General features: G+C 53.6%; 1 protein-coding gene across 3 annotated transcripts; it reads right to left on the reverse strand.

Annotated features, from left to right (window-relative positions):
• Positions 1 to 2262: 2262 nt before the first annotated feature.
• Positions 2263 to 26637, reverse strand: SLC6A12 (solute carrier family 6 member 12). Of its 3 annotated transcripts, none has more exons than XM_032254389.1 (16): positions 25649 to 26006; positions 24173 to 24257; positions 21940 to 22210; positions 18208 to 18342; positions 15354 to 15494; positions 14379 to 14466; positions 12793 to 12925; positions 10703 to 10837; positions 9784 to 9887; positions 9256 to 9380; positions 8728 to 8840; positions 8113 to 8250; positions 7206 to 7308; positions 5260 to 5360; positions 4628 to 4798; positions 2263 to 3377 (listed from the first exon to the last, which is right to left on the reverse strand). In XM_032254389.1, exons 3-16 carry the CDS (start codon positions 22151 to 22153, stop codon positions 3234 to 3236), a joined length of 1845 nt encoding a protein of 614 aa, XP_032110280.1. In that variant the 5' UTR covers positions 22154 to 22210; positions 24173 to 24257; positions 25649 to 26006; the 3' UTR covers positions 2263 to 3233. The 3 variants fall into 3 exon arrangements, with proteins under 3 accessions (XP_032110280.1, XP_032110282.1, XP_032110283.1); XM_032254391.1 differs by lacking the exon at positions 25649 to 26006 and adding an exon at positions 26051 to 26637 and having other exon boundaries at positions 2268 to 3377; XM_032254392.1 differs by having other exon boundaries at positions 2268 to 3377; positions 25428 to 26006.
• Between the last annotated feature and the right edge of the window lie 1086 nt (positions 26638 to 27723).

Here is a 27723-nt window from a genome sequence, read left to right on the forward strand (position 1 = left end):
AGCCACTGTCAGCCAGGCGAAGGAGCTGCGCATAAGTGGGCCCAAGGGTGGGTATTAGTTACTTACTGCTGTGTAAAAAATCACCTCAAAACTTACCGCGTCAAACAACCATGTGCATTTCTCACCTCTCACTGGGGTCAGGCATTCGGGGCCCACTTCGCTGGGCATTTCTGGCTCAGGGCCTCTGAGGCTGCAGTCCCCATCTCAGCCAGGGCTGCTGCCACTCAAAGGCTTGGCTGGCTGGGAGGATCCAGTTCCACGTAGTGTATTCACTTTGCAGCAAGCTCCTGCTGTTGGCCATTGGCGGGAAACCTCGGTTCTACATGGCCACTCTATTGGGTCAGCTGTCCCCCCAGACAGTTGAGCTTTGGCGTACATTGTGCCACATGGGCACCACTGTGGCCTGCCCCTTGAGTAGCTCTGAAATTAGAGGTAGCCACTACCCTTCTTTGGGAGAGGGACTTGACCCAAGATGAATGAATAGCATCAAAGGGTGTGAGGTCCGCACAGGAGCAGGCTGGAGCCTGTGACCGTCCTGCTACCACCCCTTCTGAGGCACCAGGACTCGCGACCACTGCCCTCTGCTGTCCCTTGCATCACACCCAACGGCTCCTGTTCCCTCCCAGCCCAAAGTTCTCACTTCCTCCGCGAGGGCACAGGTTATGAATTCAAGTGCCCGAAAACACGAATATGTGAAAAAGCCAGGTGTGGCAGGAACTGGGGAGCCTGGGGCAGACCAAAGAGTGCCTGAAGGCGTTTGCTGCAAAATCCATTTTTTCATGCCATACTGGCCAAACAAATCACAGCTGCCAGATTTGGCCTCTGTCCACCAGTGTGCAACTCAAACACTACAGGAGATGAGATGAAAGCAAACCCAGATCACGACCCCACCCGCGTGCTGCTGCTTACGCACGCACGTCGGTGCACACCCACACGCACAGGCGCACGCACTCACGTGCACACACAGGCACGAATACACACCTGTACTGGCGCTCTGGGCAGGCTGGAGAGTGAAACAAGTGCTCCTCGCCCAGGTTGTGGAGCCCTTATGGCTGGGTCCCCGTGAGCCGCGAGGTTGGCCCGAAGTCCCTTTCCTCACCCCCCTGTTCCCTCCGTCCCCAGCCCCATCCAGATCCCTTTTGACTCATCCAGAGAATGGGAGCGATGGAGGGAGGAGCTGTGGGCGCTCTCAGCCAGGGCAGAGAGCTTGCGGGACAGGCTGTGCGCCGAAGCCAGGGGGTCTGGGGCAGCCAAGAGGATGGCGCATTGGTGCAGGGCGGGGGAAGCTGGAAGACGCAGGTGTGGTCCGCAGAGAGCCGGAGCCGGAGCCAGAGCGTCCCCACCAGGGTGCCGCCCCGCGGGGTGCCGCGGCGTTTACAGGCGGGGAGAAGGCGGCAGGAAGGACTGGACTAGCTGCAGGTGGGGGCGGACGGCGGGAAAGGGAGGCGCATGCCCGCGTGCGAGGGGCCCCTGGGGAGGGCGGCAGGGACAAGGCGCGGCTCCGCTCTGCCACCGGGCGGCTGCAGACGGCGCTGCGCCGGCCTCGCCTTCGCTTTCCGTAAGATGCGGCTTCGTAACTGAGAGCGTTTGGCTGAAGCCGTTGCTCTCCGTCTCTTTCCCTGGGCCTCCAGGAGCGAGGGCACAGGTGGACAGAGCAGTCCGGAGCGAGACAGGAGGGGCGGTCAGAAGCTAAGGTCCTTGAGATGGTCTGGGGCTGTCGAGGACGGAACTCAGCCTAGCCAGACCTGATTTTTCCTGCAGCCACTGGGCAGGGGCTCCAGGTGACATCTATATATGAATCATCCCCTCACCCCTGGTGGCTTCCCTTGCCCCAGGAAACTTCCCTGAAGTTCCCACCCCAGTCCCAGTCTCTCTCCTCCCTTGGCTTCTGAACACAAGAGCATTTAGCTTATCCAATCCTGCCTTCCTCCTCCAGGAAGCCTTCCAGCCAGGGAAGAGGCTGGTGGGATTTGGCAGGGGTGTAGGGAGAGGAGAGGATGAGAAAGGGGTGGAGCAATGTGTGGCGGCTAAGGAGAGCACCCCCCCACACCCACTCACTGGGAGACTATCGCAGACTCCATGCACTCCCTGGGGAAGAAGAGGTGGCAAGGGGCAAGAATAAGAGTCTGGGAGGGCCTTGGGAGGGACGATGGGTGGGGAAACCTCCTCACCACCTCCAACAGAGGGGCCTCTCTGCCCCCGCCCCAAGAGGCATAGACTCAACAGAAACGGAGCAAGGCCAAGGAGACCAGCACACGCGGCAGGTGATCCATAGGCACTTGCTAACTAAGGCAGGGGTTTAATGGGAAGACACTGGCCGGAGCAGAAGGAGACCAGGTTTTATTCATATCACTGGCCCCCAAGAAGCTGTGTGAACTCGAAAAAGTCACTTCATCCCTTTGGTCTCCAGATTCCTCATCCGTGAAGTCAGGACTTTGCGTTAGAAGCAGGCTGGCAAGTGGGGCTGCTTGGAGCACATTTGGAAGGATTGTGAGGTGGGAACGAATCTGTGATGAGTTAGCAACGCCAGCCTTGGGCAGAGGAACGGACGGTACAGGGAGGCATGCTGTGTGTGTGTGAAGTCTAGGCAGCATCTCTAATCCTTTCCATTCCAACGCCCGAGGAGTTAATGACAACACTGCAAGAACAGTGTGGAACGAGGGCAGGAGCTGGAGATGCCATGAGACTCCGAGGAAACTCCAGACTGACGGACTGTGAAGGCTTGCTTGTCGTTATGCCAAATGAAGGACCCCCTAACAGAACCTCCGATCCAACATGGTGGGCTCAGTTGTCACTTCCAGCAGAGTACATCCCATCATGCTCTCCATGTCGGACAGCAGTGTGTATTCCAATGATAGCTCCTCTTCCCATGTACAAATGCAGTAAGCTCTAACGAGAGGCATCCCCACCGCGGAGTCCTCAGAACTCGAGGTGTTACAATCAGATGGCAGCCTCCAAAGAGACCCCTCCTTTATAAAAACGATGGTGTCTTCCTGCAAGGAGTGGCTTCCCAGCATGGCATGTCCTAGTGGTGGTATTATCAGCACAGGGGAAAGAGCTGCGCCAGCGAGCACAGGAGAGGAGCCTGGCCTCCAGCTGGGGGTGCCTGTGGCTCCCCAGAGGTTCCCAGCAGGCTTGTGGCAGGAGACAGAGGCAGAGGCTGTCTGCTGGGAATGGAAGGTGGTCCTGACCTAAGCTCCCAGCTGAGAAGCTGCCTGGCCGCTGGTCACACCCTACAAATGGGTCTCCTTCTCTCCAGCTATCAGTCCCTCCTTTGTTGGGGAGGGTCCAAAGTCCTGGCCAGAGCCACCATCCAAGTACAGGCGTTGCTTGGGCTGTGGCAGACTGGAGTCAGGGGTGATGAGCTGACGCAGGCGCTGTGGAGAGAAAAGGCAAGGAGGGGAGCTGTTGGTGAGGGAGGCACAGAAGATTCCTCATGTGTGCCTCCCCAGGGCTCAGCCCAGGGCGGAGCACAAGGCCAGCACAGCACAGTATGAGTGAGTGAATGAATGAACCATTTGAGGTGAGAGGGGAGACAATAATACCATGACGATGCGTGTGCACTGCCTGGGTTCCATCCTGGCTCTGCTACCGACCTGTGCCATCTAAGGCCACTCCCTTAACCCCTCTGTTAATTTAATTCTCCATTTTCTCATCTGTAAATTGAGAATAATAGTAGAATACACCTCACAGAACAATGTTTGGCACAGGTAAGTGATCGATATCCATTTTTGTTATGATTATTGTTATTATGTGCTCAGTAAGTATCTGTTATTTTTCTTTTATCCGTGGTACTTCTATAACTATTGTTATTGTTGGTGGTGGTGCTGCCATCTCCTCCCTCCTTCTTCTTGCCTTGAATGCAGATGTGATGACTGGAATCAGGACACCCTTCTTGTGACCATGGGGTGATAAACATGATGATGAATAAAACGGCATGCTCAGGATGGAAGTGCAGAAATACGGGAAGGGTCTGATCCCTAATGGCCTCTTTAAGCAGCTGAGCCAAAGACCAGCAGCCCTAATATCTGACCTTCTTGAAATGTAAAAAGCAAGCCTATTTGCTAAAACTGTTGTAGGCTGGGTTTTCTATTATTTGTAGGCAAGACAGATTTCTCCCTTTGTGGGTCATTGGCTATAGCTCCTTCCAGGAGGACATGTCCCAAATTCAAAACAGGGAGCCTTTTTGCATGTGTCCCCAGGCAGGGTTAAGGTAAGAAAAGAAGGCAGGAGCCTGTGCGTGGAGTGAACCGTGATGGCTGCTTATCAGTTTTCCGAGGGCAAGGAATCTATGGTCTGTAAACCTTCTGTGTCTGGGCACCTTCCTGTTGATGTTTGTGACTTAGCTTTCTCCTGGACCTTTCGGCAGTTTGCCCTTAGTTAGCCTGCCCGGATCATCCACAGGAGGTCAGATTCTGCAGGTCTAGTATTCTAGGACTTTTCAGAACATTTCTGAAAAGCCACTAGATTGGTCTTCAAAGTTCGTCTCGTTAAGATTCCGTGAGACTGAAGGGCTGCCCCACTCTCCGAGTGTGTGTCTGCTCCCTGGTCCGCACTGTGTGTCCCGCCCCAAGTCCAGCGTCTCTCAGTGCCTTCCTTTAAGGGGTCACTCCCCTCCCCCACCTACCTTCTTGAAAGAACCCTGAGTCTTCAAGAGGGTGAGGACGATGAAGAGTGGGACGCAGACCATGGAGGACAGAGCCAGGAACCAGCCGATGGAGTATCCCCAGGGCGGGTACACATAGACATTGTTGTACTTGAGGGGCGTGTACTTGCTCAAGGAGAAGAAGAAAGTGGCCTGGGAGGAGGAAGAGCAGCCATGGGTGAGAGAGAGGATGACTACAAGGACAAAGGACAAGGTGCACTGCAGCGCATCTGCAGGGTGGGAGAGTAAAGGCCCCCTCGGATCCCAGGCCAAAGCCTCACTCACATCACAGATGGCGATAGGAGGCGATACAAGGAAGAGAGGAGCTCAAAAGAGAAGCTCAGCCAGACCGAAGGAGACCAGCCATTGAGAAATCAGGCAGAAGCAGGAGGCACTGTGAGGAAGGGATGGAGCAGGAAGTAGTTCCTACTTATGGATGGATGAGATGGCCTCGGGAAGAAAGGCAGGAGAGCCAGCATAGAGCAGGAATGCGCCAGGCCCCAGGGTAGACCGGGCAGGTGGGAAAAGAGCCCACATGTTAGCCAGCCTTTCCCTCATTTCTAGAGTCTTCTGGGTACAGAAAGGAATAGAGGGACAGCTGGGTGGGCACATACCAGGCAAAGTCCAGGGGTCAGGAAGAGCCAGGAGATCTTCACCAGGGGCCACGGCCGGTAGCCAATCATGTCCTCAATGTTGTCATAGAAACGGTCCGCCCCTGACCAGGTATGGTGGGGGAGAGTGTGAGAGCCAGAGAATGAGAACAGCTTCCTGGTGTTTGGGAAAGACCCACCTGGCTCTGAGCTCTTCCCTCACCCCCGCCCTGTGCAGGGAAACTGGAACAGGGCACGTGAGTGAGACGCATCCCTGACGCCCGTGTCCCTGCATGAGGTGCGTCCCGGTCACCAGGCAGGGAGCGCAGAGCGGGCAGGGGTGCCCCAACACGCTGGTGCTGACACCTCTTGTCAGTGCAGTCTCTTGCCTCCTGGTCTTAGGATGGAGACCCCACCGTCCTAACCACAGAGGAGTGGTGTGAGCCCAAAACGGGGCTCGATGGTTAGACAAATGCCTATTTACCTGGGGAGCAGAGATGAATTTGGCTCAAGTCAAAACGGTGAACAAGCATCCTGCTGTTCAAGGATATCATATAAAACTCATAGAGGCCAGAAGGCTACTGGGAACAGAACTGCGGTCTAGATTCCACACCCCAGAGGAACCACCTCTGAGTTCCCAAAAAAGCATGGGAAGAAGGTTAATTTGTGTTTAGTGAAAACATGGACTGACTTTATTTTGTTTTGTTTCATTCCTGAGGTTTCCACATTTGCTGTAGTTCTAGGCAGAGCCAGGCTTCTAAGAAGAATCACTGATTGGTAAAGCTACTTGGAGGGCCTCTTTACTTCCCACCCAAAATACCTTCCCACTGACCCCTGACGCATTAAATCACACCATGATAGAGTCATTCCTTTGACTATGAAAAGCCAAAGTTAAAAGCCAGATATTGCCAGGTGAGCAAACCATGTTAAGATGTATCAGCCATTTGCACCTCACATCGTGATCACGTTTAGCAGGTCCTCTCTGAGAACAAGATTGGAAAAGGAGTTGGGGAACATCGGAAGGCATCAGATGCCGGAGGTGAGAAGGAATGGACATCTCCTTGGAGAGGAAAGGACGCAGTAGGAAGTCTTAGGGTAGCAAAATAAAATCTTTTCTACTCTTGGCTTTTCCTGAGGCCCTACTATGTGACACCCACTTGACCTCTGTCCTGAGCCTTGTGACATTGGCACTGCATTCCCCCAATGGGGTACAGTAGAGCCAGAGGGACCTGAGTTATGACGACGGCTTCTCCACTTGCCATGTGAGCTTGGGCAAGAGACTGAACCCCCCTGAGCCTCACTGTCCCCCTATACAGATAGAGAACAACCAGCACGGTGCTTGGCACACAGTCATGGGAAGACTCAGTGAATCGGGTTTCTTCCCCTTCCTTGGTAGGACATAGTCACCACCTGGCGGTGGCAGCGTTCGGTATGGCTGGGTAGCTATCTCAGCCTGAGGGGCCGGCTGCTGGCAGTGAAAGGCTGAATTCACCTCAGTATAGATAGAAATGCATACATGGAAAAGGTTACCTCAAAAACACAGGAATGAGCTCCCTGTCCATGGAAGTACTCAAACAAAGTCTGGATGATCACCTAGTTGTTGGAAAGGCAGCGTGGGAGTTTGTGGAGGATGGGGCTAAGTGGTGATAAATGTCCCTTCTGACTAAGATTCCCACTGACAAAGGGCCTCTGGCCACCTCCGTATCGAGGAAACTGCGCTGTTATTGCTCATTCTCTCACTGCTGAAGGAATTCCATTTTGTCATCATTACAGCTCTGCCTGCTGCCATGAAAATGCCAGGCTTCCCAGCCACGGGTAAACTTCCCAGCAAGAAGAAACAGGGCAGCAGTGCAAAGACACACAGAAACCAAAGGCCCAGAGAACTGCATCCCCCAGGCAAAGCCTGCCTCTGGCTGGCCTAGAGGATCTTCCTCCCACCCTCCTTGTCCACTGCACTCCACCCCACTCACCGTATACCCAGCTGATGCAGACCACTTCAAACACAGACAGGAACAGCAGGCAAATGCCACTGGAGGCGTAGTAGTCAAACAGCTGGAAGATGTACATCCCGCCCTGCGGGGAGAGCTTAGGGCTGGAGCCATGGCCAGTGCAGGGCTGGGACATGCTCTGCCCCTCGAGATGGCAAACGTCCATGTGGGGTGCACTACTGCCCGGCCCGTGGAACACCATTCCTTGCATCTAAAAGGAGCTTGCCCTGTCTTCAAGCCCCCAATCAACATAGGACAACAATCTCTGACAAGGGCCTGGGAGACTGCGGTGGACACACATCGTTTCATCTGCCCAGGATCTCCTCTCTGGAAAGTGACACCCCTCATTCTGTGTTCCTTTCAGACTGGGGTGTCCCTCTCTCACTACACTCCAGGCTTGAATAAGAATTATAGCCTGGACATTTGCTGCACTCTCAGGAAAAGGACCCTCTCTTTCCTCCGGGGTTGGCTGACAGTAACACGTAAGCCTGAAGCCCTGTGTCCATCCCTAATGTCACAGGAGGAAAACCTGCCTTTAAGTGCAGTTACAAGGAGACCCAGGAGCGCTCCTGACACTGTCACAAGAGCAGCTGCATCCAACCGTGCCGAAACCCAAATATCTCTAGATATTTCAGCTACCTGACCCAGTACATTCCCCTTTCTGCTTAAGCCAAATGTGTTGGTTTCTGTCACCTGCAACCAAAAGAGACCTCACAAATGCAGGTAGATTCTCTTGTGTGGTCTGTACCACCTCACTGTGGAGAGGCAAGGCGGGTATCCACACCCCTTGTCAGCAGATAAGAAAAGTGTGGCTCTGAGAAGGGTCAGCAGTGTCCCCCATGGCTCCCTCCCTGGGGACCTGGCCTGCAGGCCACCAGCCCCAGCTCACCTCTGTGACCAGGAAGAGCCCTATCAGGTAGCACATGACTGCGATGGTGAGGATGAGGAGCTCACGCCGCCCGCTCTTCCGGAGCTGCCTGGGGAACATGTCCATGGAGGCTGTCACCAGGCACTCCACACAGACAAACTGTAGGCCAGGAGGGGAACCGGGTGAGAGGGTGTGGGGCAGGCTGCTGGCCACTGGCCTGGCCTCCACTTCCCTGGCTCATCCACACCGACGCACAGGGGTGCAGGGAGCAGCACAAAGGGAAGAAATGGGGGTGCCCTGGGGTGAGCCAGCCCTGCCCTTGACTACAATTCCATGACAAAGTCTCAGCAGTGAGGGTTAGAGGGGGCGTATGTTCTTGTCCCCAGGCTCGGGGGCTGGGGCTAGGCAGCTCTGGCTGGAGGAACATCTGGGAGGAAGCATCCATGCACGCGGAGGCTCAAGCCTGGGAGCGCAAAGCCAGTGGTGCCTTCACAGCAGAGGGTCTCCAGGCTTGGGGCCACACCACCAGCCCCAAGGAAAAGCACTGGGCAGAAGAGGGGGCCTTAGGTTTATGACCAGGGGAGCGGGAGTGAGGGAAGTAGTGCCATGGGGGCAGACTGGGCTGCAGTGACATACCTGGCTGTCCAGCCCTAGGAATATGAGCATGATAAAGAACAGGCAGGACCACAGCTGGGATAAGGGCATCATAGTCACGGCCTTGGGGAAGGCGATGAAGGCCAGCCCAGGACCTGCCAGACACACAGCACAGTCAGGGGAGTCCAGGGCATGTGCTGCCTTCAGGGAAGAGGCGTCTCTCTGAGCACTGTGTGTGTGCGCACGTGCCTGTGCATGCACTTTAAGAGGAAAGGATGATTCCATCTACTATTCTTCTCTTCCCAGGCATGGAGAACATACCAGTCATCCATCCATCCATCCATCCATCCAATGTTGGTCCATCCACCGTCCATCACCCTGCCCCTCCTCTTTCCCGTGGTAATGGAAGCCCTGCTTTATGCTAAGCACTGCCCCGATGCTAAAATTAAATCCTGTTACCCATACATAGATCATGCTGCCAGCTTCTGGGACTGATGCCTTTCAGCAAGAGAGAAGAATGTTCTCTGACTTTCCTTCCCCTCAGGCCCCAGACAGCAAAATGGCACCTACCTGACTCGGCCACTTCAGAAATGGGCACCCCCTGCTCTTGGGACATGAAGCCCAGGATGGAGAAGACAACAAACCCAGCCACAAAGCTGGTGGCACTGTTCAGGAAGCAGAGGGCGATGCAGTCCCTGTGGGAGTGGGGCAAAGGCAGACCGGAACGGGGAGGAAAGATAGGAGTAGCAGAGAGAGAGAGACCTCAATCACGGGAGGAGAGATCAAAAGACAGTAAGAGGGGACCAAGGAGAGAGAAGGGGGAGGCAAGGGAGGGACAGAGGAGGGGAGGAAGGGAAGAGAGCATGGGAAGAAGGCAAGAGAATAAAACGACGAAAATCAGATGGCAGACAGCAAAGAGAGAAGTGAGACAGAAAAGGGAGAAGAAAGACGTTTAGTCTGGGAAATGAACCCACAAGATCATTTGGCACGACTTACAATGAACAGGGAAGGCCTGGGCCCAGAGACTATGGGTTTTGGTCCAGAGCCCACCGCAGGCCCCTGGCCCTCCTTCGCCCTACCCGGCCACGCCGTTCTCACCTGTAGCAGTTGTTGTGGTACTTGTTGTAGCTGCCCAGGGCTGTCAGGCACCCCTGGCAGATGGCAAAGGAGAAGAAGATCTGGGTGCCCGCATCCATCCACACCTACGCAAAACCCCAAGAGAGAGACAGAGGAAGCCTCCAGGGCCTGGAGCCAGGGTGACCCAAGGTCCAGACCCACCCTCTGCAGCTCAGCCTGGCCCCTCAGTGCTCCACAAGCACTTCCCTCCTGCATCCCAGCTCTCCCTGAGCGCGTCCTCATGTCTCCACGGTGATCTCCACCCTAGTAGGGCCCAGTTTCGATTTGGTTCTGTAGGCACTTAGTGAGCACCAAATACATGTGTGCTGCTTGAATTTCTCCAAGGGAATCTGCAAACCTTGGCTGCGCCCAAGGTCTAGCTGCAGCACACAGCTAGGAGTCACTTGCCTCATTCAGCTAAGATCTCTATATATAGTGCCTTAAGCAACCATGACCTGAAGGCAAAGAGGCCGCATCATTAAGATATCAAGATAACATGCCCAGGAACCCTGGCTCACGCCTGTAGTCCCAGCTGCTCAGGAGGCTGAGGCGGGAGGATGGCTTGAGCCCAGGAGGTTGAGGCTGCAGTGAGCTATGATGGTGCCACTGCACTCCAGCCTGGGGGACAGTGCCAGACCCTGTCTCTAAAAAGAAAAAAAAAATTTAAAGAAAAAAAAGTTGGAAGGAAATATACTAAAATGCTAACAAGTTATATTTGAGTGGTGAAATTACAAGAGACTTTTACTTTTTTTTATGTAGCTTTCTTCCATATTTTCTAATTTTTCTCCAGTGGGCATCTATTGCTTTTAAACCAAGGAAAAAGCAATACAAGACTTTCAAAAACACAGGCCTGGTTGGATGGGGAAGGCGTCTGGGGAAGTGGTCCCAGCACAGAACCTACCTGAGGGTCCTGGAGGCGGAGCAAATCTGGCTTCAGGTAATAGATGATTCCCTGGTAGGCTCCGGGAAGGGTCACGCCTCGAATCAGCAGAATGACGAGCATCAGGTAGGGAAACGTGGCTGTGAAATACACCACCTGGGGGTAGGGGGCAGACGAAGGTCACTCCTGGTGGGGACACAGTGGCCCTCCAGCCACGCCCCACAGGCAGCACAAATCACTTGGAGCTTAACCCCAGCCTGAGAGACAGCTAAGAGGGGGTAAGCACAGGAAACTTTCCACACCTCCCTTTACACATTCCAGTGGGTCTGTGCTCCCCACAGGGTGTGAGATATACATCAGCAGGGGAAGGGTGGGGGGGGAGGAGGAAGGCAGGGAGGCAGGCAGGGCACAGGCTTCCAGCTGGTAACCTTTCCAAGACCATTTTTTTCCTCTTATTTTAGTCAACATGTAATAATCATACATATTTAGAAAAAGAGTGGTATTTTCGTACATGTATCCAATGTGTAATGATCAAATCAGGGCAAAGACTAATTTAAAATCCAGAATCGGGTCTTTCTTAGTCCCTTATCCTGGCTGTTCTCTCCTTGCCCCCTGGCAAGAGTGGGACTCACCAGGGGAAGAAGGGTGACCAGAGCTGCACAGTGATCTGTGGGGAAATTGAGACTGTACTTTTCCAGGCTAATGGCTGGGGGAGCAGTGGTGGCCGGAACTCCGGGGTGTTCCACTCTGAGCAAACTGAGCTCCTTCCCTGGGGGGCAGTGGTGGCACTGCCTGTGCTCTTGTTGCTACGATGACCACTTTCATCATCACTATTACGAACTTGTTACAATTCAGGGAAGGGAAAGGCTGCTGCAGGAACAGACTAAGTATATGGCCAAGCAGAGAAGTCAGTATTCTGCCCGTTCCTGGCTTTAAAAAGGCATGAGGTGCAGTCTCGGGCTCTCTGGGCTGGAAATAATACTCAAATCTGAATACTTTCTATGTGACAAGCCCATCGTTGCTCATTCTTTGTAGAACCCCTTCAGTGACTGGAAACTCACCTCAAAGACAGTTCTGTTTGCTAACTCAAAATTATCTTGCTATGTTGTTAAATACAACAAGTGAGTCATAAGAGCCTGTGACCCTAATGGTGTCATATCCACACATAATGGGTACAGACAACACACATACATATGAGAGAAACCAGAAGGCAGTACAGCAAAAGTGAACAGGGATTGGCCGTGCCGACCTGCCAGCAATGACTAGCTCCAACAGCGGGCGTTCTGTTTCTTATTTTGCCCTGAATATTCTTATGTAAACTGGACTTTTAAAGTCATATTGAAAAAGAAAGGCTTTCTCGCACTGAGCTTAGCTCTGTCTTCCTGTGACTTCCCCTGATCTCATTATGCATCGCCCCTGTGCTACTCGGCAAGCATACATATTTTTTTTTTTTTTTTCAGATGGAGTCTCACTGTCACCCAGGCTGGAGTGCAATTGCATGTCTCCACTCACTACAACCTCCGCCTCCCAGGTTCAAGCAATTCTCCTGCCTCAGCCTCCCAATTAGCTGGGACTACAGGCACATGCCACCACACCCAGCTAATTTTTGTATTTTTAGTAGAGACGGATTTTCACTATGTTGGCCAGGTGGGCCTCAAACTCCTGACCTCATGAGCCACCCACCTCAGCATAGTTTCTTTGTTTTTTTTTTTTTTTTTTTGAGACGGTGTTTCGCTCCTGTTACCCAGGCTGGAGTGCAATGGCGCGACCTCGGCTCACCGCAACCTCCACCTCCTGGGTTCAGGCAGTTCTCCTGCCTCAGCCTCCTGAGTAGCTGGGATTACAGGCATGTGCCACCATGCCCAGCTAATTTTTTGTATTTTTAGTAGAGACGGGGTTTCACCATGTTGACCAGGATGGTCTCGATCTCTTGACCTCGTGATCCACCCGCCTCGGCCTCTCAAAGTGCTGGGATTACAGGCGTGAGCCACCGCGCCCGGCCCAGCATAGTTTCTTAATAGAAAGAAACCAGTTCTCCAGAGGATCTCCCTCGAGTGTTTCCATGGACTCTGGGGACCACAGGGAGCTTCCCAGGAGCCAGGACAACTCACCTTGCCTGTGGACTTGACCCCCTTCCAGATGCAGAAGTAGCAGATGACCCAGGCGAGCAGGAGGCACAAGGCCAGCTCCCAGCGCAGGGCCCCCAGGTCATGGATGCCCGAGGTGATGCCCAGAACTCGTCTCCTGACAGATTGGGAAAAATAAGTAACTAGGGAAAAGGCTAACGGGGATGACAGTTTGCCTCTGTCAGCAAGTCTCCTGATTCTCAGAGCTGACCCCATAGATCTCATATTCCAGGACTTTCCCCCCCACACAGTTGTGCCATGTTCCTGAAGACCAAACTACTACCATCATCCCATAGGTATCTTTGTCTTTCTAACTCATGCAGACTTTTCTCTTGTACGGAAAGATGGAGAGAGAGAGAGAGAGAGAGAGGAGGTAGTTATATACATGCAGGTTGATGGGCAAGTGCATGGGTACCCCACGGAGGGGCTGAATGTGTGTTAGCATCTAAACTGTGATGGGGTGCTGGAGCTGCGTGCGTGGGTGTGAGGGTTTGGTACTGTGAGGGCGTGCATGAGGGCATTGGTGCCTATGTGGGGGTTACATCAGTGTGAGAGAGTACAAGCAGCCTTTCGTGGGAATGTAGGTGGACGAGTGCGGGCACAGGTGACGTGAAGGCGTAAGCTGCCACGTGAGAGGGTGCGTTTGTGAGCGGACGGTGTGCCCGTGTCTGTGAGCAATCACGCCTTGAGCGATTTCAAGCTACCAAGGTGACACCACCAAACACGGCACTGGGAAGAGACATGCACACTCAGCTCTCCTAAGGCTGTGAAGACTGCATCCAGCACCCCACTGGACATGTGGGCAGACATATGCATGGAAGTCGGGATGTGGGGGTGAAGGTGGATGTGATGAATAAATGTGGGTCTACGTGGACCCATGTGGGCAGATGTGAGAGTGTTCTCCCGTGCCTCCATGATGTGTGGGGTTGGAGTGGGGCGGTGGAGGAAGTGTTGGAAAGCACACAGAGTCTTAAACTTGCACCCCAGGCATCCAGACGTGCACCCCAGGCATCCAGACTTCCACATCAGACATCCAGACTTCCACATCAGACATCCAGGCGTGCACATAAGACATCCAGACTTGCACCCCAGGGATCCAGACGTGCACCCCAGGCATCCAGACTTCCACATCAGACATCCAGACTTCCACATCAGACATCCAGGCGTGCACATCAGACATCCAGACGTGCACCCCAGGCATCCAGACTTGCACCCCAGGCATTCAGACTTGCACCCCAGACATCCAGACATGCACCCCAGACATCCAGACTTGCACCCCAAGCATCCAGACTTGCACATCAGACATCCAGACTTGCACCCAGACATCCAGACGTGCACCCCAGACATCCAGACGTGCACCCCAGATATCCAGACTTGCACCCAGACATCCAGACTTGCACTGCAGACATCCAGACTTGCACCCAGACATCCAGACTTGCACCCCAGACATACAGACATGCACCCCATACATACAGACGTGCACCCCAGACATACAGACTTGCACAGCTCAGACATGCAGATTTCCTCTGCTCAGAGTCTCTTAACATGTGGCAAATGGGCCCAGCACCTACTCCCAGAATTCCATGACAGGTGAGGTCAAATTCTCAGATGGAGTCACTGTGCCAGCTCCTGAGTGGTTCAGAAAGTCCATGCAATGCTCTGTTGGGGACAAGGTTAGGGAGGAAATGGAGAGAGATGCGCTCATACCCTAGTTACCCCTGGCCCTCTGGCCCTGCAGCCTAGTGGTCTTCCACTCTTAGCAGCAGCTTCTTTTGGAGTCCCCATTCTCAAAGCATCAGGAGGCTCATGGGGCCAGCTCTTCCTCCCCCTGATCTTGTTCCCTGTGAATCTGGCTGCTCACCTGGCCGCCCTGCCAACCCCAAACACCATCCAGGCTTCAGGTCCACTAGCCCCACCCCACCCCCAAGGGGCAGCTGGTATGGAAAGCACTCTCCCCTCTGGCCCGCTCTGACTTCCTGTCTCTCCACTTGGCAGACCAAGGGACTAAGGCCTTGTGCCTGCTCTTCCCCCTGCGTGGAATGCTGTTCACATGCTGGGCTCCTTCTCACTTCCGGCCTCAGATGACACCTCTCCCTCCCATTGTTCTATGGTTTCTGCAGTTGTGTTCACCCATCACAATTTGTAGTGGGTGCGCTTATTTGTCTGTTTCTACCACCAGACTGCAAACACAGTGAAGCCTGGGTCCCTGTTGCTTTTGCTCAGCCTTGGCCCCATCTCCAGCCCTTGGCACCATGTTTAGCACACAGTAGGTGTCCAGAAAGTGCTTGTTAAGTGCACAGGTGAGTGATCGTTGATAACCCTTGGAGTTGTTTAATACAGTCCCATTGGCTTCTCCCAACAACACTGACTTGTCGTATGCCTGGTCTGAGGGCCACGGAAGGCCCAGGCAGCAGAGCTGGCCCCGGAGCCCATGTGGCTTGACTGTGAGGCAAATTCTGCCACACACTCTATCATTGCTTAGACATTACCAGCTGCCGAAGCCCAGCCGCTATCAGGCAACGCCCTGGGGGCTGAAATGATGGTACCTGTGTTCCAAAAGTTGCTGCAGGTCGTCCAGGGCAACTCAGAGGTGAAGGAGCTGAACAGGTAGAAGAGAGCCCAGGCGAGGACGATGATGTAGTAGACATTCAAATATGATTCAATGACCACGGACGCCAGACCAATGCCTTCCGGAGTGGGGGGGAGGTGGGGAGGGACAAGAGAGATTCATGTTAGCAAAAACGTCACATAGAAGCTGCCAGTTGACATTACAAGGGTATTGGGAGCTATACAAAGAGAACCACTGGGGATTATCTGCATGAGAAGCTGTTCACAGCATCTTTTTTTTTCTTCTTTTTCTTTTCTTTTTTTTTTTTAGCCACCTCACCCAGCCCGCAGCATATTTTTCTAAGGAAGAAAAGCAGGTCACAGGACATTACCTTATGCATTCTCCCATTTTTGTAATATATAATTGAACTTTTTTTTTCATGAGAAAAGCTCTGGAAGGATTTTCACCCAAAAGTTAACAAGTGATTCTCTAGGTGGTAAGATTTCATATAACATTTTCAAGTTTCTGGGGTGGTTTTTTTTTTTTTTTTTTTTTTTTTTTTTTTTTTTGCTATCTGCATTTTCTAGTTCTTCTATGACAACCATGTCTCAGTTGTAAAATGAAAAGGGGCTGGAAGAAGGAAGGAGTAGGTAGGAAAAGTTGGTAAGAATGGGCCTCAGGGCCAGGCACAGTGGCTCACGCCTGTAATCCTAGCACTCTGGGAGGCCAAGGCGAGCAGATCACTTGAGGCCAGGAGTTCGAGACCAGTCTGGCCAACATGACGAAACTCCATCTCTACTAAAAATACAAAAATTAGCCTGGTGTGGTGGTGCACGCCTGTAATCCCAGCTGCTTGGGTGGCTGAGGCAAAGGTTGCAGTGAGCCGAGATGACACCACTGCACTCCAGCCTGGGTGACAGAGGGGTCTCAGGATAAGAGCAAAGCAAGAAACCAGTGAGGAGGAAAGAAATGGTGCCTCCGTCAGGAACTCAGGAGCCTAAGACAGCACCTAGTGCCATCTCACCAGGGGCCAGCAGCAAGACCGCCAGCAAAGGCAGAGACCTCCCTGCTATTTGAACACTTGTGAAGCCTTGTGGTTAGCTGGATGCACTTGGTCCCCAGGCAGTGTATTTGGGGTGGGAGGGGGTGGAAGGGGTGGGGGAAGAGGGGTGTTTACACACACCTCCCCAGCCCACGTCTACAAAGTGGAATCTTTTCCACAGTCATTTTAAAAGGCAGGCTGCCAGGTGGCTCCGGAGTCCTGCAGAGAGGGGCTGGGGCCGGGTTCCCCAGGTGAGAGAACTCTTCACTGCTTCCCTGACGGGTTAGCCCTCTCTTAGTCTTTAGTCGATGCTCAATAACCACTTTTTTTTTTTTTTTTTTTTTTTTTTTCGTGACAGAGTCCAGGCTGGAGTTCAGTGGTGTGATCCCGGCTCACTGTAGCCTCCAACTCCCGGGCTCAAGCGATCCTCCCACCTCCGCCTCCCAAGTAGCTGGGACCACCAGCAGACCTGGCTAATTTTTTAAATTTTTTGTAGAGAAGAGGGAAGGCGGGGGTCTCACTGTGCTTCCCAGGCTGATCTCGAACTCCTGGGCTCAGGGGATCCTCTTGCCTCCACCTCCCGAAGTGCTCACTACTTAATGAAGGGCTGTGGGCCTTTCAGAACAGCCTGGCTGAAAAATCAGTGCTGACTGGGAACAAAACCACGCCTTTGGGGCCAGGCGAGCCCACCCTGGCAAGGATCGGTTCCGCGGCGGTCTCCACTGAGCAACGGCGTTGGCGCGGCCCGGGCGGGTGTCCGCCGCGGGGGTGGGCGTGGCGCTGCGCGGGAAGGGACCCGCAGATGGCAGAGGGTCCCCGGAGAGCGGGCGGGGTGTTCAGAGCGCGCACACAGACACCCACACAAACAAACAAGCGGCCACTGTGCCGCCGCGGAACGCTCTGTTCTCGCGGCCGCCCTCCCACCTGGCAGGCAGGGTCACCCCGGGGACTCAGCGGGCGATTCTGGTGGGGCCAGCGGGGAGCGGGGGCAAGGGCGGGTCCCATCTTTGAGAGAGAGCAGGAGTGGCGTCGGGTGGAGAAGCGGCCACCGTGTGACTTGTGGAGGGAGCGCGTGGGTGAAGGCAGGGCCGAGCCTTGAGCCAGGGCGCGGTGGGCGGTGAGGCAGGCAGACGGCGGGGCGGGGAGAGCAGCCGGGACTCCCAGCGGCAGGGGTGCACACACCTCCCTCTGAGATCCCAGGCCTGGAGGCCTCTGACTTGGAAAAGAAGGAAGGAGCCACGATCTCCCCTCCTCTCCCTTTCCAGTGCTCCGTTTGCTCACCCTGACCATGGCACCCCCATAAGCTGTCTGTGTGTTCCAGAAAGCCCACCCCTGCGCCTGCTGTCCATGCACTACTTGAACCTAGGGATAGGACCCCACTGGATGGGACGTTTACACTACTGCTGGGATCGAGGGCAGCACGGGGGAAACTGCTCTGGCTGAGGCACAGCACCCCTGGAGCACCCAGAACCTGTGAGTAGAAGCATGGGTGAGCCAAGCTTCACTCCGTCCCAGCCCCTCACTGCTGCCCCTCCAGGGGTCCTATGGTTGCCCCAAGAGGCAACAGCATCAAAACGCCTTCCCCACCTCACCCCCCAGTCAGTGGTTAGGGTCCCAGCTTACTCCAGAGCCAGTGTTTCTCCACCATGCTCACCTCTCTGCAGCCCACGCATAAGGCCTGATTCTGCACTTGGTGCAGGATGGGAGTAGGTGGATGAGCGAGGCAGTGGATGGGTAGGAAGGGTGACACCATGGGGCATGCAGGCAAGATGGTGGCCCCATGAATAGGAAGGTGGGGGAGGATACGTACCCTGGAAGAGGGGGCAGATCTTCCTCCAGGCTGTGACACTCCCTTGACTGGTGTATTGGCCCAATGCCACCTCCAGGAAGAACACCGGGATGCCGCAGGTGAAGAAGAAGATGAAGTAGGGGATGAAGAAGGCTCCTGCAGAAGAGGGAAAGGCAGGGCTGAGCCACATCCCTGAGCCACATCCGGGCTCTTCCTCAGCCTCATTCCTTTCAGATTCCCTCACCCTCTGCCAAACAAACACAGCCTCCACCAATCTAATCTTTTTTTTTTTTTTTTTTTTTTTTTTTGAGACAGAGTCTCGCCTTGTCACCCAGGCTGGGGTGCAGTGGCACGATCTTGGCTCACTGCAACCTCCCTCTCCCGAGTTCAAGCCATTCTCCTGCCTCAGCCTCCAGAGTGGCTGGGATTATAGGTGCGTGCCACCATGCCCAGCTAATTTTTTGTGTATTTAGTAGAGATGGGGTTTCACCATGTCAGCCAGGCTGGTCTTGAACTCCTGACCTCGTGATTCACCCACCTCAACCTCCCAAAGTGCTGGGATAACAGGCGTGAGCCACCGCGCCCAGCTCACCATCCTATTCTTAATCTCCCTTCTGACACCTCTCAAAGGCCCAACTCGGCTTCCTCCTATTTGCGTTCAGTTGTGAGTGTTAGGCAGATACAGGTTGGAATGGTCTGATCTCAACCCTACCCAGAATGAGAAAGACCTTGGAAGGAAAATTAATGAAATCTTAGGTGGAAATTCTAATATATACACTATTTATTTTCTTAGTGTGCTTTACAAATCTAGGCAATAGATTATTTTTGGAATAAACACGTCTTCTGTATAACTTGATATGCTTATTAAACTTTTGGTACATTTCAGGGAAAAACAAACAAAAACACCTCAGGAGCATTATTTTCCCACTAAAAATTTTCAGGGTGTCTGTTGCCTCTACCCCATTCTGATCTGACCTGGGCTTCCAGCAGAGAAGGCCACCATGTGATTAGGTGCCGACCTGCAGGTGCCAGATGGAGGCCAGACCTAACAGACATCCAGCAGTCTGGACCTTCAGGGGGCAAATGAAGAGGTTGGTTCTGGATCATGTATAGGGCCTCCTCTACCCTTGGCTTTCTCCTTGGGTTTCTAGAAGGCTAACACTGTCAACACCCTCCCCTCAAATGACCTTATCAGCACCTGGCTTTGGCAGACTGCCCTGGTTCATATCTCCTTGGTGTCAGCCCAGGCTATGGGCATGGGCAGCCCAATGGTGTCCCACAGGGACAGGGTGCGCTGAAGCCTGTGGCTGGCTGAGGCGCCTCTAAGTTGTGCCTTAACGTTGCTATGTGCTCTTCCCTGAAGCACTCACAACCAGACAATGGGAATCTCCTAACGTTCTCTTTTGTGGTGAACGATTTCTTAAGGACGATCTAGTTCCGCGGCCACCCTGTTTTTCATAACCAAAGACCTCATGAGACCGATAGTTTCATTACTCTTTTTGTCTCTTTTGAAATATTTGTCGCTACAGAACTATGTTTACTAATTAATAATTAATAAATAGGAAAAAGATTTCCCTCCATATATTAATAAAAACACTATTTAACTGCCAATCAGGCCTGATGGTCAGCTCGATATAAACTTTATTATCACTATGAGTTAGCACAGTTCAGTCTAAAGCAAAAAAATGTAAGACATTTGAACCAGTCTGTGACATCCTGTTTTGACAACTATCCATCATTAGATTGTTGGAAATGAGAAAATGCATTCCTGGCCCTTCTTTACTACCTTCCTAGACCGCCAAGGACCAGTGACTCCAGATCAGGACCCCCAGACTCATTTGGCCCCCTCATGTTGAAGATGAAAGAAAGGGTGTGTTTCCCAAGAGTTAGGCTGGGACGGAGGTATCCCAGCTCCGACCTTCCATGATGCTACCAGGGATACTTATCTCTCTCTCCACCCCGCCCCACAGCCAGGACGGAGACCACAGCCATAGCAGAAGCCAGCGGCAGGACAGAGGCAGGGTGGGTGCCCGATGCTGGGGGCCCTGCCTCCCAAGCCCTAGTGCTCTCTCCCTCCCAGATGGCTGGGCGAGGACTGTACCATGACACAGGAACCAACCAGCCTGGTTCCAAGACCCTCTGCGGTCCTGGGCAAATCCTCCTCCACCAAAGGAGGGCTCGGCATGGGCCACCTCCAGCTCCAACCCCAACATCCTCTATGCCATGAGATGGTGGCCCTGGATGAAGAACGGTATCACCGCCCTGCCCCTTCATCCTGCTCTCCTGACTTTCTGGGTCAGCCTCCCTTCTCCGCCTCAGCATCATAGACTAAGCCAGCCCAAGTAAGCCCACTGCCATTTCTTAGAAGTCATCAGTTCAAGCAGCTTGTGATGATAACCATAAGCTTTAAAACACATAGCAAGATACATAGTAGACACTCCGTAAATATTGGCCAGTTAATATAAATAGTGTTTAGGAGGATTTTCTGAACAATGGTTATCTCTAAATGTGAGTGTTCCTTTCTACCTTCCTGAAATGTTTCTAATATTTGCAATAAACATATACCATTTCCACAAGAAGAATAAAGGTGATTTCAAAAGCAAAAGATGAATCTGACCACTCACAAAGGACTGCACATTGAGTGATTCTATTCCTATGAAATATCCCTAATAGGGACCCGTAAAGGCAGGCAGCACATCTGTCTTTCTGTTGCCAAGGGCTGGCAGGGACAGGGAATGAAGGGCGACTGCTAATGAATACAGGATTTCTTTTGGGGATGGTGAAAATGTTCTAAATGGGTGCACAGTTCTGTGATTATACTAAAAACTACGAATTGTACACTTAGAAAAAGGAATCTGGCCCCTCCCCACCAAGACCCTGCTAATTTTTACACCCAGTGCTGAAAAATAATAAAATCATGTTTCTTTAATTTGAAAAAAACTCAAAGGCAAGATATTCCTCCGAGCAAAATTGTTTCAGTGGCTCCCATCTCACTCAGAGCAGAGCCTGAGTGGCCCCTGCGACCTCTCTGGCCTCACCCCATTATTCTCTCCTCTCATCCCGCCACATCTGCCCCGCACTGCTCCTCAGACAGCCCTGCTCCTCCGCCCCCAGGACTCCGGCACTTGCTGTTCCCTCTGTCAGGAGTGTTCTCCATCCAGGATCCATCCACGGCACTTACGCCTTCCCCTCCTTCAAGTCTGCTGAAATGTCACCTTCCCCTCTGCACACCCAGCGTTCCCTATCCCTCTTGCCTGCTTCACACCTCACCCCGCCACCCGCCACCATTTGCCATAGGCCATGCTGAACTGCTCGTCTGCGATCTGCCACGGACACAGGACAACCCCTCAGAATCCCTCCGCGGCGTGTAGCACACGGAATGCATTCTGTTCTGCGCCTAGCACCGGGTCTGGCACATGATGGGCCTGCAACCATATTCGTGAATGAATGACTGAATTCTATCAGCAACCGACCTTTACGTAGTCATAAAGGAGCTTGTTAAAAACCAGAATTTCTTGGTCCTGCCCATTGCCTAATTTCATCTTCACCGTGGTCCTGGGAGGTATTGTCCCCATTTCACAGAGGGGGATGCTGAGGCTAGTGGTGGAGCTGGAAGCAAACTCAAGTCCTCCAACTCCAAAATTGCCCTCCTTTCATAAGCTACACTGCCCAGGAAGGAGGGCCCTGGTAGGCACTGCCCAGCTGCCAGGGCACACAGCTCTCCCCACCACGCCTACCTCAAAGTGAACTCACCACCTCCATTTTTGTAGCAGAGATAGGGGAACCTCCAGACATTGCCCAGCCCAATGATCTCCCCGGCCACTGACAGCACAAACTCCATCTTGTTGTTCCAGTGGCCCCGCTCCTTCACCTGGTCCTCGTCTTCCGGGTCCAACTTCTCTCCCTCTTCGGGGACCCAGGAGACCGCAGGAGGCCCATGCTCGTGGACTGCCACTTTCCCATCCATGGCCGCCTGGTGGATCAGGAGGCCCCGCTGGGTGGGCAGGATGACGAGGGCCAAGGCCTGGTGGGAAGAGAAGAAACCAGCTGTAAAAGCCGACGTGCCCCCGTCAGCCGCGCTTCCCCATCCAGGTCTCTGCTGTCAGCATACTGCTGCCCTTCTTCCCAGGTGCTCCATGGCATCTACCCCTAGTCACCCTTCAGTCTCACAACTCGCAGAGCAAATAAGGAGCAAATCTTCGTTTTCTGAGTTTGCAGATGAGGAAATCCAGGCCTTGACAGATGAAGTGACTTGCCCAAGACCCCTCAGGAGTGGACTGTGAAGAAATGCAGGCCTGGACTTGTTATTCTGTGTCTAGTCACCTGCCCAGCCGGCCCGTCGGCCCAGGTCCTTGGGCCGCTGAGTGACCTCAGCCTAGCTTCTGGCCTCCGGGCCAGAAGGGATCAAAGGCTGTGGAGGTAGCAAGGGTCAAAGGGCAGGTGTGGCCAAAGTGACTGCAGGGCTCTCTCCTAGCCAGCTGTGTGCTAAGGTGATCGATCAACTCGGAGTAAACAGGGGAGCCGGCAGCTCTGGGCAGCTGATTGGGAGGAAAGGAGAAGGTGGGGCCTCTGAACAAGGCCGGATGACAACCAGGATTGGCACCAGAGGCAGGTGTAAGCCTTCGACGGAGCCCCAGCCCCTCTTCTCTCAGTTGCATCTCTGTCCTGAGTAAAAGGACTCTGTCCTGAGAAAAACTGGGGGCCCTGGTGCCAGAAGGAGTCAACAGACCAGTTCTTGCTTGGCTGGCAATCATCTCCAGATGACCCCCAAGATGACCAAATGACTGACCCCTCAAGAAGGAGGCCCAGCAGTGGCTGCCCGTCTCAGCGGGTCACTGCCCTTCCCTTCTCCCTGCCCTCCTAGAAAGCCCAAAGCTCCCTAGCCCTCCAGAAAAACGACATGGGCCATTCTCAGTTCTACCCTCTGTCCCTTGGCCTGCTTGTCAGCTGCCAGGAGATAAAGCCAGTATGTCAGGGTGTATCTCCAATCTGTGTTTGCCTTCTCCTCCCTCTCATACACACAAACAATTGCCCTGAGGCCAGCTCTGCCTTTATTCCCAGGGAATTGCCAAGAGGAGGTACCCCAGACTGTGGAGGGGAGCACCCGTCCCACAGCCCCTCACCTCTGAGGGGCACTGGGGGAATCAAAGTGACCGGGCCTGCCAATGCTCCATGCTTCTCCAGGGCTCTAGGGAAGCACAGGGACTCTTTTTATTAAGGAAGAGTCTGTGTTTATTTGTTGGTCCTTTAATCCCAGGCAACAGCCCAAGCCCAAGTCAGTTAGAAAGGCGTGGGCAGGAGCCATTTGAGGTTATGGAAATTTTTGAAGGTGACTTGGAGGGTGCAGGTTATCCCAGGAATGGAAAAGCATGTCAGAGTGAAATTCTGGTATTGGGACCTACTCATGGCAAGCTCAGCCCAGGAGGGAGGATGAGGATAGCCACCCAGTGGAAATCAAAGACCACGAGGCTCTGATATAAGGGAGAAGGCAAGGGAAAGCGGGGAGGAAAGAGAGCTTCTAGGTCCGGAGTATGCGAGCAGACCCATGGGGGCTTTGGGTTGAAAGAATGGGGAGTTTGGCTCCAGGGAGACAGTTGGTAACAGCTGAACCCAAATGTGGATGTTGCTACAGAATTAGGACCAAGGCACCCTGGGAAATGACCCCGGAATCATCACCAAACAAATTCACCAACTAACTAGTGAATGAGCTTGAAAACACTGATGTAAAAGCACCAGACAGGAAACCCAAGTTCTAATCCAGATCTAACTGTTCGTAACAATAGGTTAACATCTGAGTAAGCACTGTGTTAAAAGCAGGCACTCTTTGTATGCATTATTGAAGTGCGTCCTCGTCAGAATCTTTAAAGTAGGTATTACTATTAGCTCCATTTTATGTGCGAGGAAGTGAAGCTCCAAGAGATTAAGAACTGTGCCTGGCACCTGCAGGGGCTAGGGACCCTATTCTCAAATGCCAGAATAAACTTACCGAGACAGTGAGTAGAGAAGCCGGGTCTCTAACTTGCTGTGTGACCTCAGGCAGATCACACCTCCTCTCTGAACTTTAAGTCTCCCTGGAAGAGAGAATGACCGCTGCTCAACAGGCATTTTTGGAGGGTGAGGGACTAAAAATGAGGCTGGATAAAGAGAAGGAGAACTGACTGCCTTTGCTCGCCAGGCCATAGGGTTGCTCATCTCAGGGCCAGCCCCACGCACAGGGGCCCCTAGGGCAGTGGTCAGAAATGAGCCTTACGGTTCCCAGACCACAGGCAGCTACTGCAGGACCAAGGTGACCTCAGGAGTCGGAGGAGTGGAGACTTGCTGGGGAGAAGGAGTAAATGAAAGGAAAGCTGGAGGGGAGCAGGGGCAGGAAAGCAAACCACAGCACCCAGTTTGGGCCCAGGATTTGGGTTTTGTCAGAAACAGGGGATGAGAGGAAAGAGAACATGAACTGATGAACGGACACTGACACGTGGTTTTTAAAAAAATAAAAGGTAATTGGGAGGAGTGTAACTTATGTTTGAGAATGGAAATCCAGAATGGCAGAATGAAAGCAAGAGCAAGTGAAAAGGGAAGCTGGCCCTGAGCCATGGTAAGTCAAGGGGAAACAGGCTTAGACTGCAGCAAGAGGGATTTAAGTTAGACTCAAGGAAGAAATGGCCCAGAGGATGTTAGACACCGAAACAAGCTGTACCAGCTTCTCCTTTCTGGGCTACTTTTAAAAGGCGAAGAACTGCACACCCCACCCCCTCTGTGCCCTTCCACCTCCAGCTTCAGCTGGCTGCCTCTCCAGCCCCTCGCGTCTCCTCCCCAGGCGGCCCCACTACTTTGCTAAGCTGGTGCAGAGGGTGAGGGACGGGGAACAGGCCTCATCATACTTCAGTGCCCTCCAGAAGCAAACACATCAATTCCCACACTGGGCTTGGTGCTGCCAAGAGGAAACCTTCAAGAGACTAGAAAGTCCAAAGTTAACTCTGTTTTCAGGAGCTGAGAATGTAGCCAGAGGACCTGGTGGGCTAGCAGAGGAGCAGACAAGACCAGAAATGCTGCTGCCCATGTGCTGCTGGGGTCCCAGCTCCGTCCCCTTTGCTCCCCAGTCCAGCATAGAAACAGCTCAGCCCCTGCACCCGGGGCAGGGGGATGGGACACCCCAGCCCCTGCTTCAGCCCACACCCACATACCAATGCCCCTTCCCATACACATACTGGTACCATTGCCCGTCACGTCCCTTTGCACACACATACCTGTGTGCACGGCACCAAAACCTGGCTCCGTCTGTAGTCCTTCACACCCCGTGAGCTCTTTGTCTCAGCTGGTGGCGGCCCAAAACTCCCTCAGTGTCCCCCTCAGGCACAAGCACACCCATGCCACCCACCACCCAAAGCCAAGACAGCTTCCTCCTGGGAGACGCCTGGCATCCAGTTCATCATGCTCAGCCGGTAGGCGGAGGGCAGGAGCCCCTCACCTGTGATCATCCATTGCAGTTCCTGGGCCCTGAGGAATGCCCTGAGGTTTCTCCTGTCCACTCTTCCTTCCGCCTCACTGGGCACCGTCTGCTTCCCCTCCCTTCAGTCAGATGACCACCCCTGCTTTCACCCACTGCTGTGACCAGCTCCCCATCAGTGGACTTTCCTGCTCCACAGGCTAATCTCTGAGTGCTCCCACGCTGGATGGGGTGGAGCTAGGGGGCACCCCTTGTCCTGAGTCACGAGCGTCAGACTGGCCCTCTGGCCTGAGATTATTGCAGGTCCTGCCTCCTGCCGCAGACACGCACAGTTCCACAGAGTCTCCAGGGCTCTCCGTCCAGCCCGTCTGAGCAGCAGTGGGAGACTGCGAAGACCCAGCCAGCCCTCCACTTCCTGCTCACCTCAGTGCCCCGCACTGGCTCCTGTGGTCAGCTCAGCTGCAGGCATCAGGTCTCCAGGAGAGTCCCAGGGCAGCTGCTTACGGGAAACCCAAGAGAGCCGGGACCTGAAAGAGAAACTGTCCTTCACATTCACGCTTTGTCATGTTCCTCCCAGTGCAGAATCCCATCCGACTTCTCCAGGGACTCCCAGACAGAAAGAAGCTGTGTGTGTGTGTGTGTGTGTGTATACACGTATTAGGAAGTGAAGGGACAGAGAAATACCAGGAGCAACAGGAGGGACTGAGGCCAAACGTTTGTGAACCAAGATTACAACATCCAACCTCAGGAAGTCAAGTCCTCTGTCCCCAGCACTCCCACCCCCGTCCCACTCCCACTGTGAACACACTGCCTCCAGACGGGGGTCCTCCAGTGGGCATGGTCCCATGATGACACCTCCAGAGCTGGGCTGAGCTGCTCCCTTGGGCAGGGGAAGGGGCTCAGAGACTCACACCCTGACTTCATCTTCCCTCTTCCTTCCCCTTGCCATTCACCCTTCCCCCTTTTCCCCTGTCCCCCTCCAGAACCATCTCCTTCCTGAGGAAGAGGAGATGGGGGTGTGCAGGGCAGGGTACAGCCCTCTCTTACCAGAGACTCCAGGCTGGAAACTGACAACTTGGGAAGGGAGTCGACCTCACTGACGAGGGCAAGGGAGGAGGGTGAATCACATGCTGGACTTTTCCACCAAGTACCTGCCCTCTGTGGCTTCCAGGCAAGGCTTGGGACCTTCACAACCACTACCCATATCCTTGGGATTTTCCTAGAGAAAGCACCCAGAGCATACCTCAAGAAGCAATGTAGAGAGGACCCAGGCTTGGGGCCAGAGACAGACCTGAGTTTCTCTTCCTCCTCTATCATGTATCAGCCCCGACAGCTAGGCAAGGGTCAGCCTCGGTTTCCCAGTCTGTCAAAGGTAGGTAACAATGCAATAACTACTTTGCGGGTTGCTGTGAGGGTCCTGGGATATATATCACAGGTGCTTGAGGGGAGGTGTGGGTGTTGGTTGTGGGTCCTGTGGAAGCAGAGGCTGGGATGGTGTGGGGTCTGGTCCCAGGCCGCTCTGGTCACTTCACATCACCAGGCAGCTAGCTAGGGTTTGTCTGGAGTGGCCTGGCAGCTATCAATGGGGAAGGGTGATTTTTTAATACATGTGCCCTATGCTATGAGCCCAGTGAACTCCTCCAGAACAGTGTCCTCATCACTGTCCCTGAGCATGCCCACCTGGTGCTGGGTACAGCACTGTCCCACTGCTCTTCATTCAGACTAGCTGGTCCCTCCTTCAAGACAAAGGAGATGCTTCTTCAGCTCCAGGCAGTGTGAAGGCAGCGGAAGTTGTGGGGAGAAAGGGAAATTTCCTTTTACATGTGCTTCCTCTTTGTATTTTAGAACTTCCCAGCAGGGGTGGGTGTGAAGTGAGAATATCAGTCTGTAGTTTTCCATCAAGCACCCCCACTCTGTGTCTCTCAGGCCCCTCTCAGCATCTCCTGTGGGGTTCCACATGAAGAGGAAGGCAGAGCAGATCTCAGTTCTCAGACCCATTGCCTCTGTGAAGCCAGAAGCCAGGCTGGGGGTCAGCTGTGGGACAGTAGGACATGGCCCAGCCAGAATCCATACTTGAGCTACCCCGGTGTTCAAGT

The sequence above is a fragment of the Sapajus apella genome, unplaced genomic scaffold (assembly GCF_009761245.1).
Source record: "Sapajus apella isolate SASKATOON/1434 unplaced genomic scaffold, GSC_monkey_1.0 scaffold86, whole genome shotgun sequence".
Classification (NCBI taxonomy): Eukaryota; Metazoa; Chordata; class Mammalia; order Primates; family Cebidae; genus Sapajus; species Sapajus apella.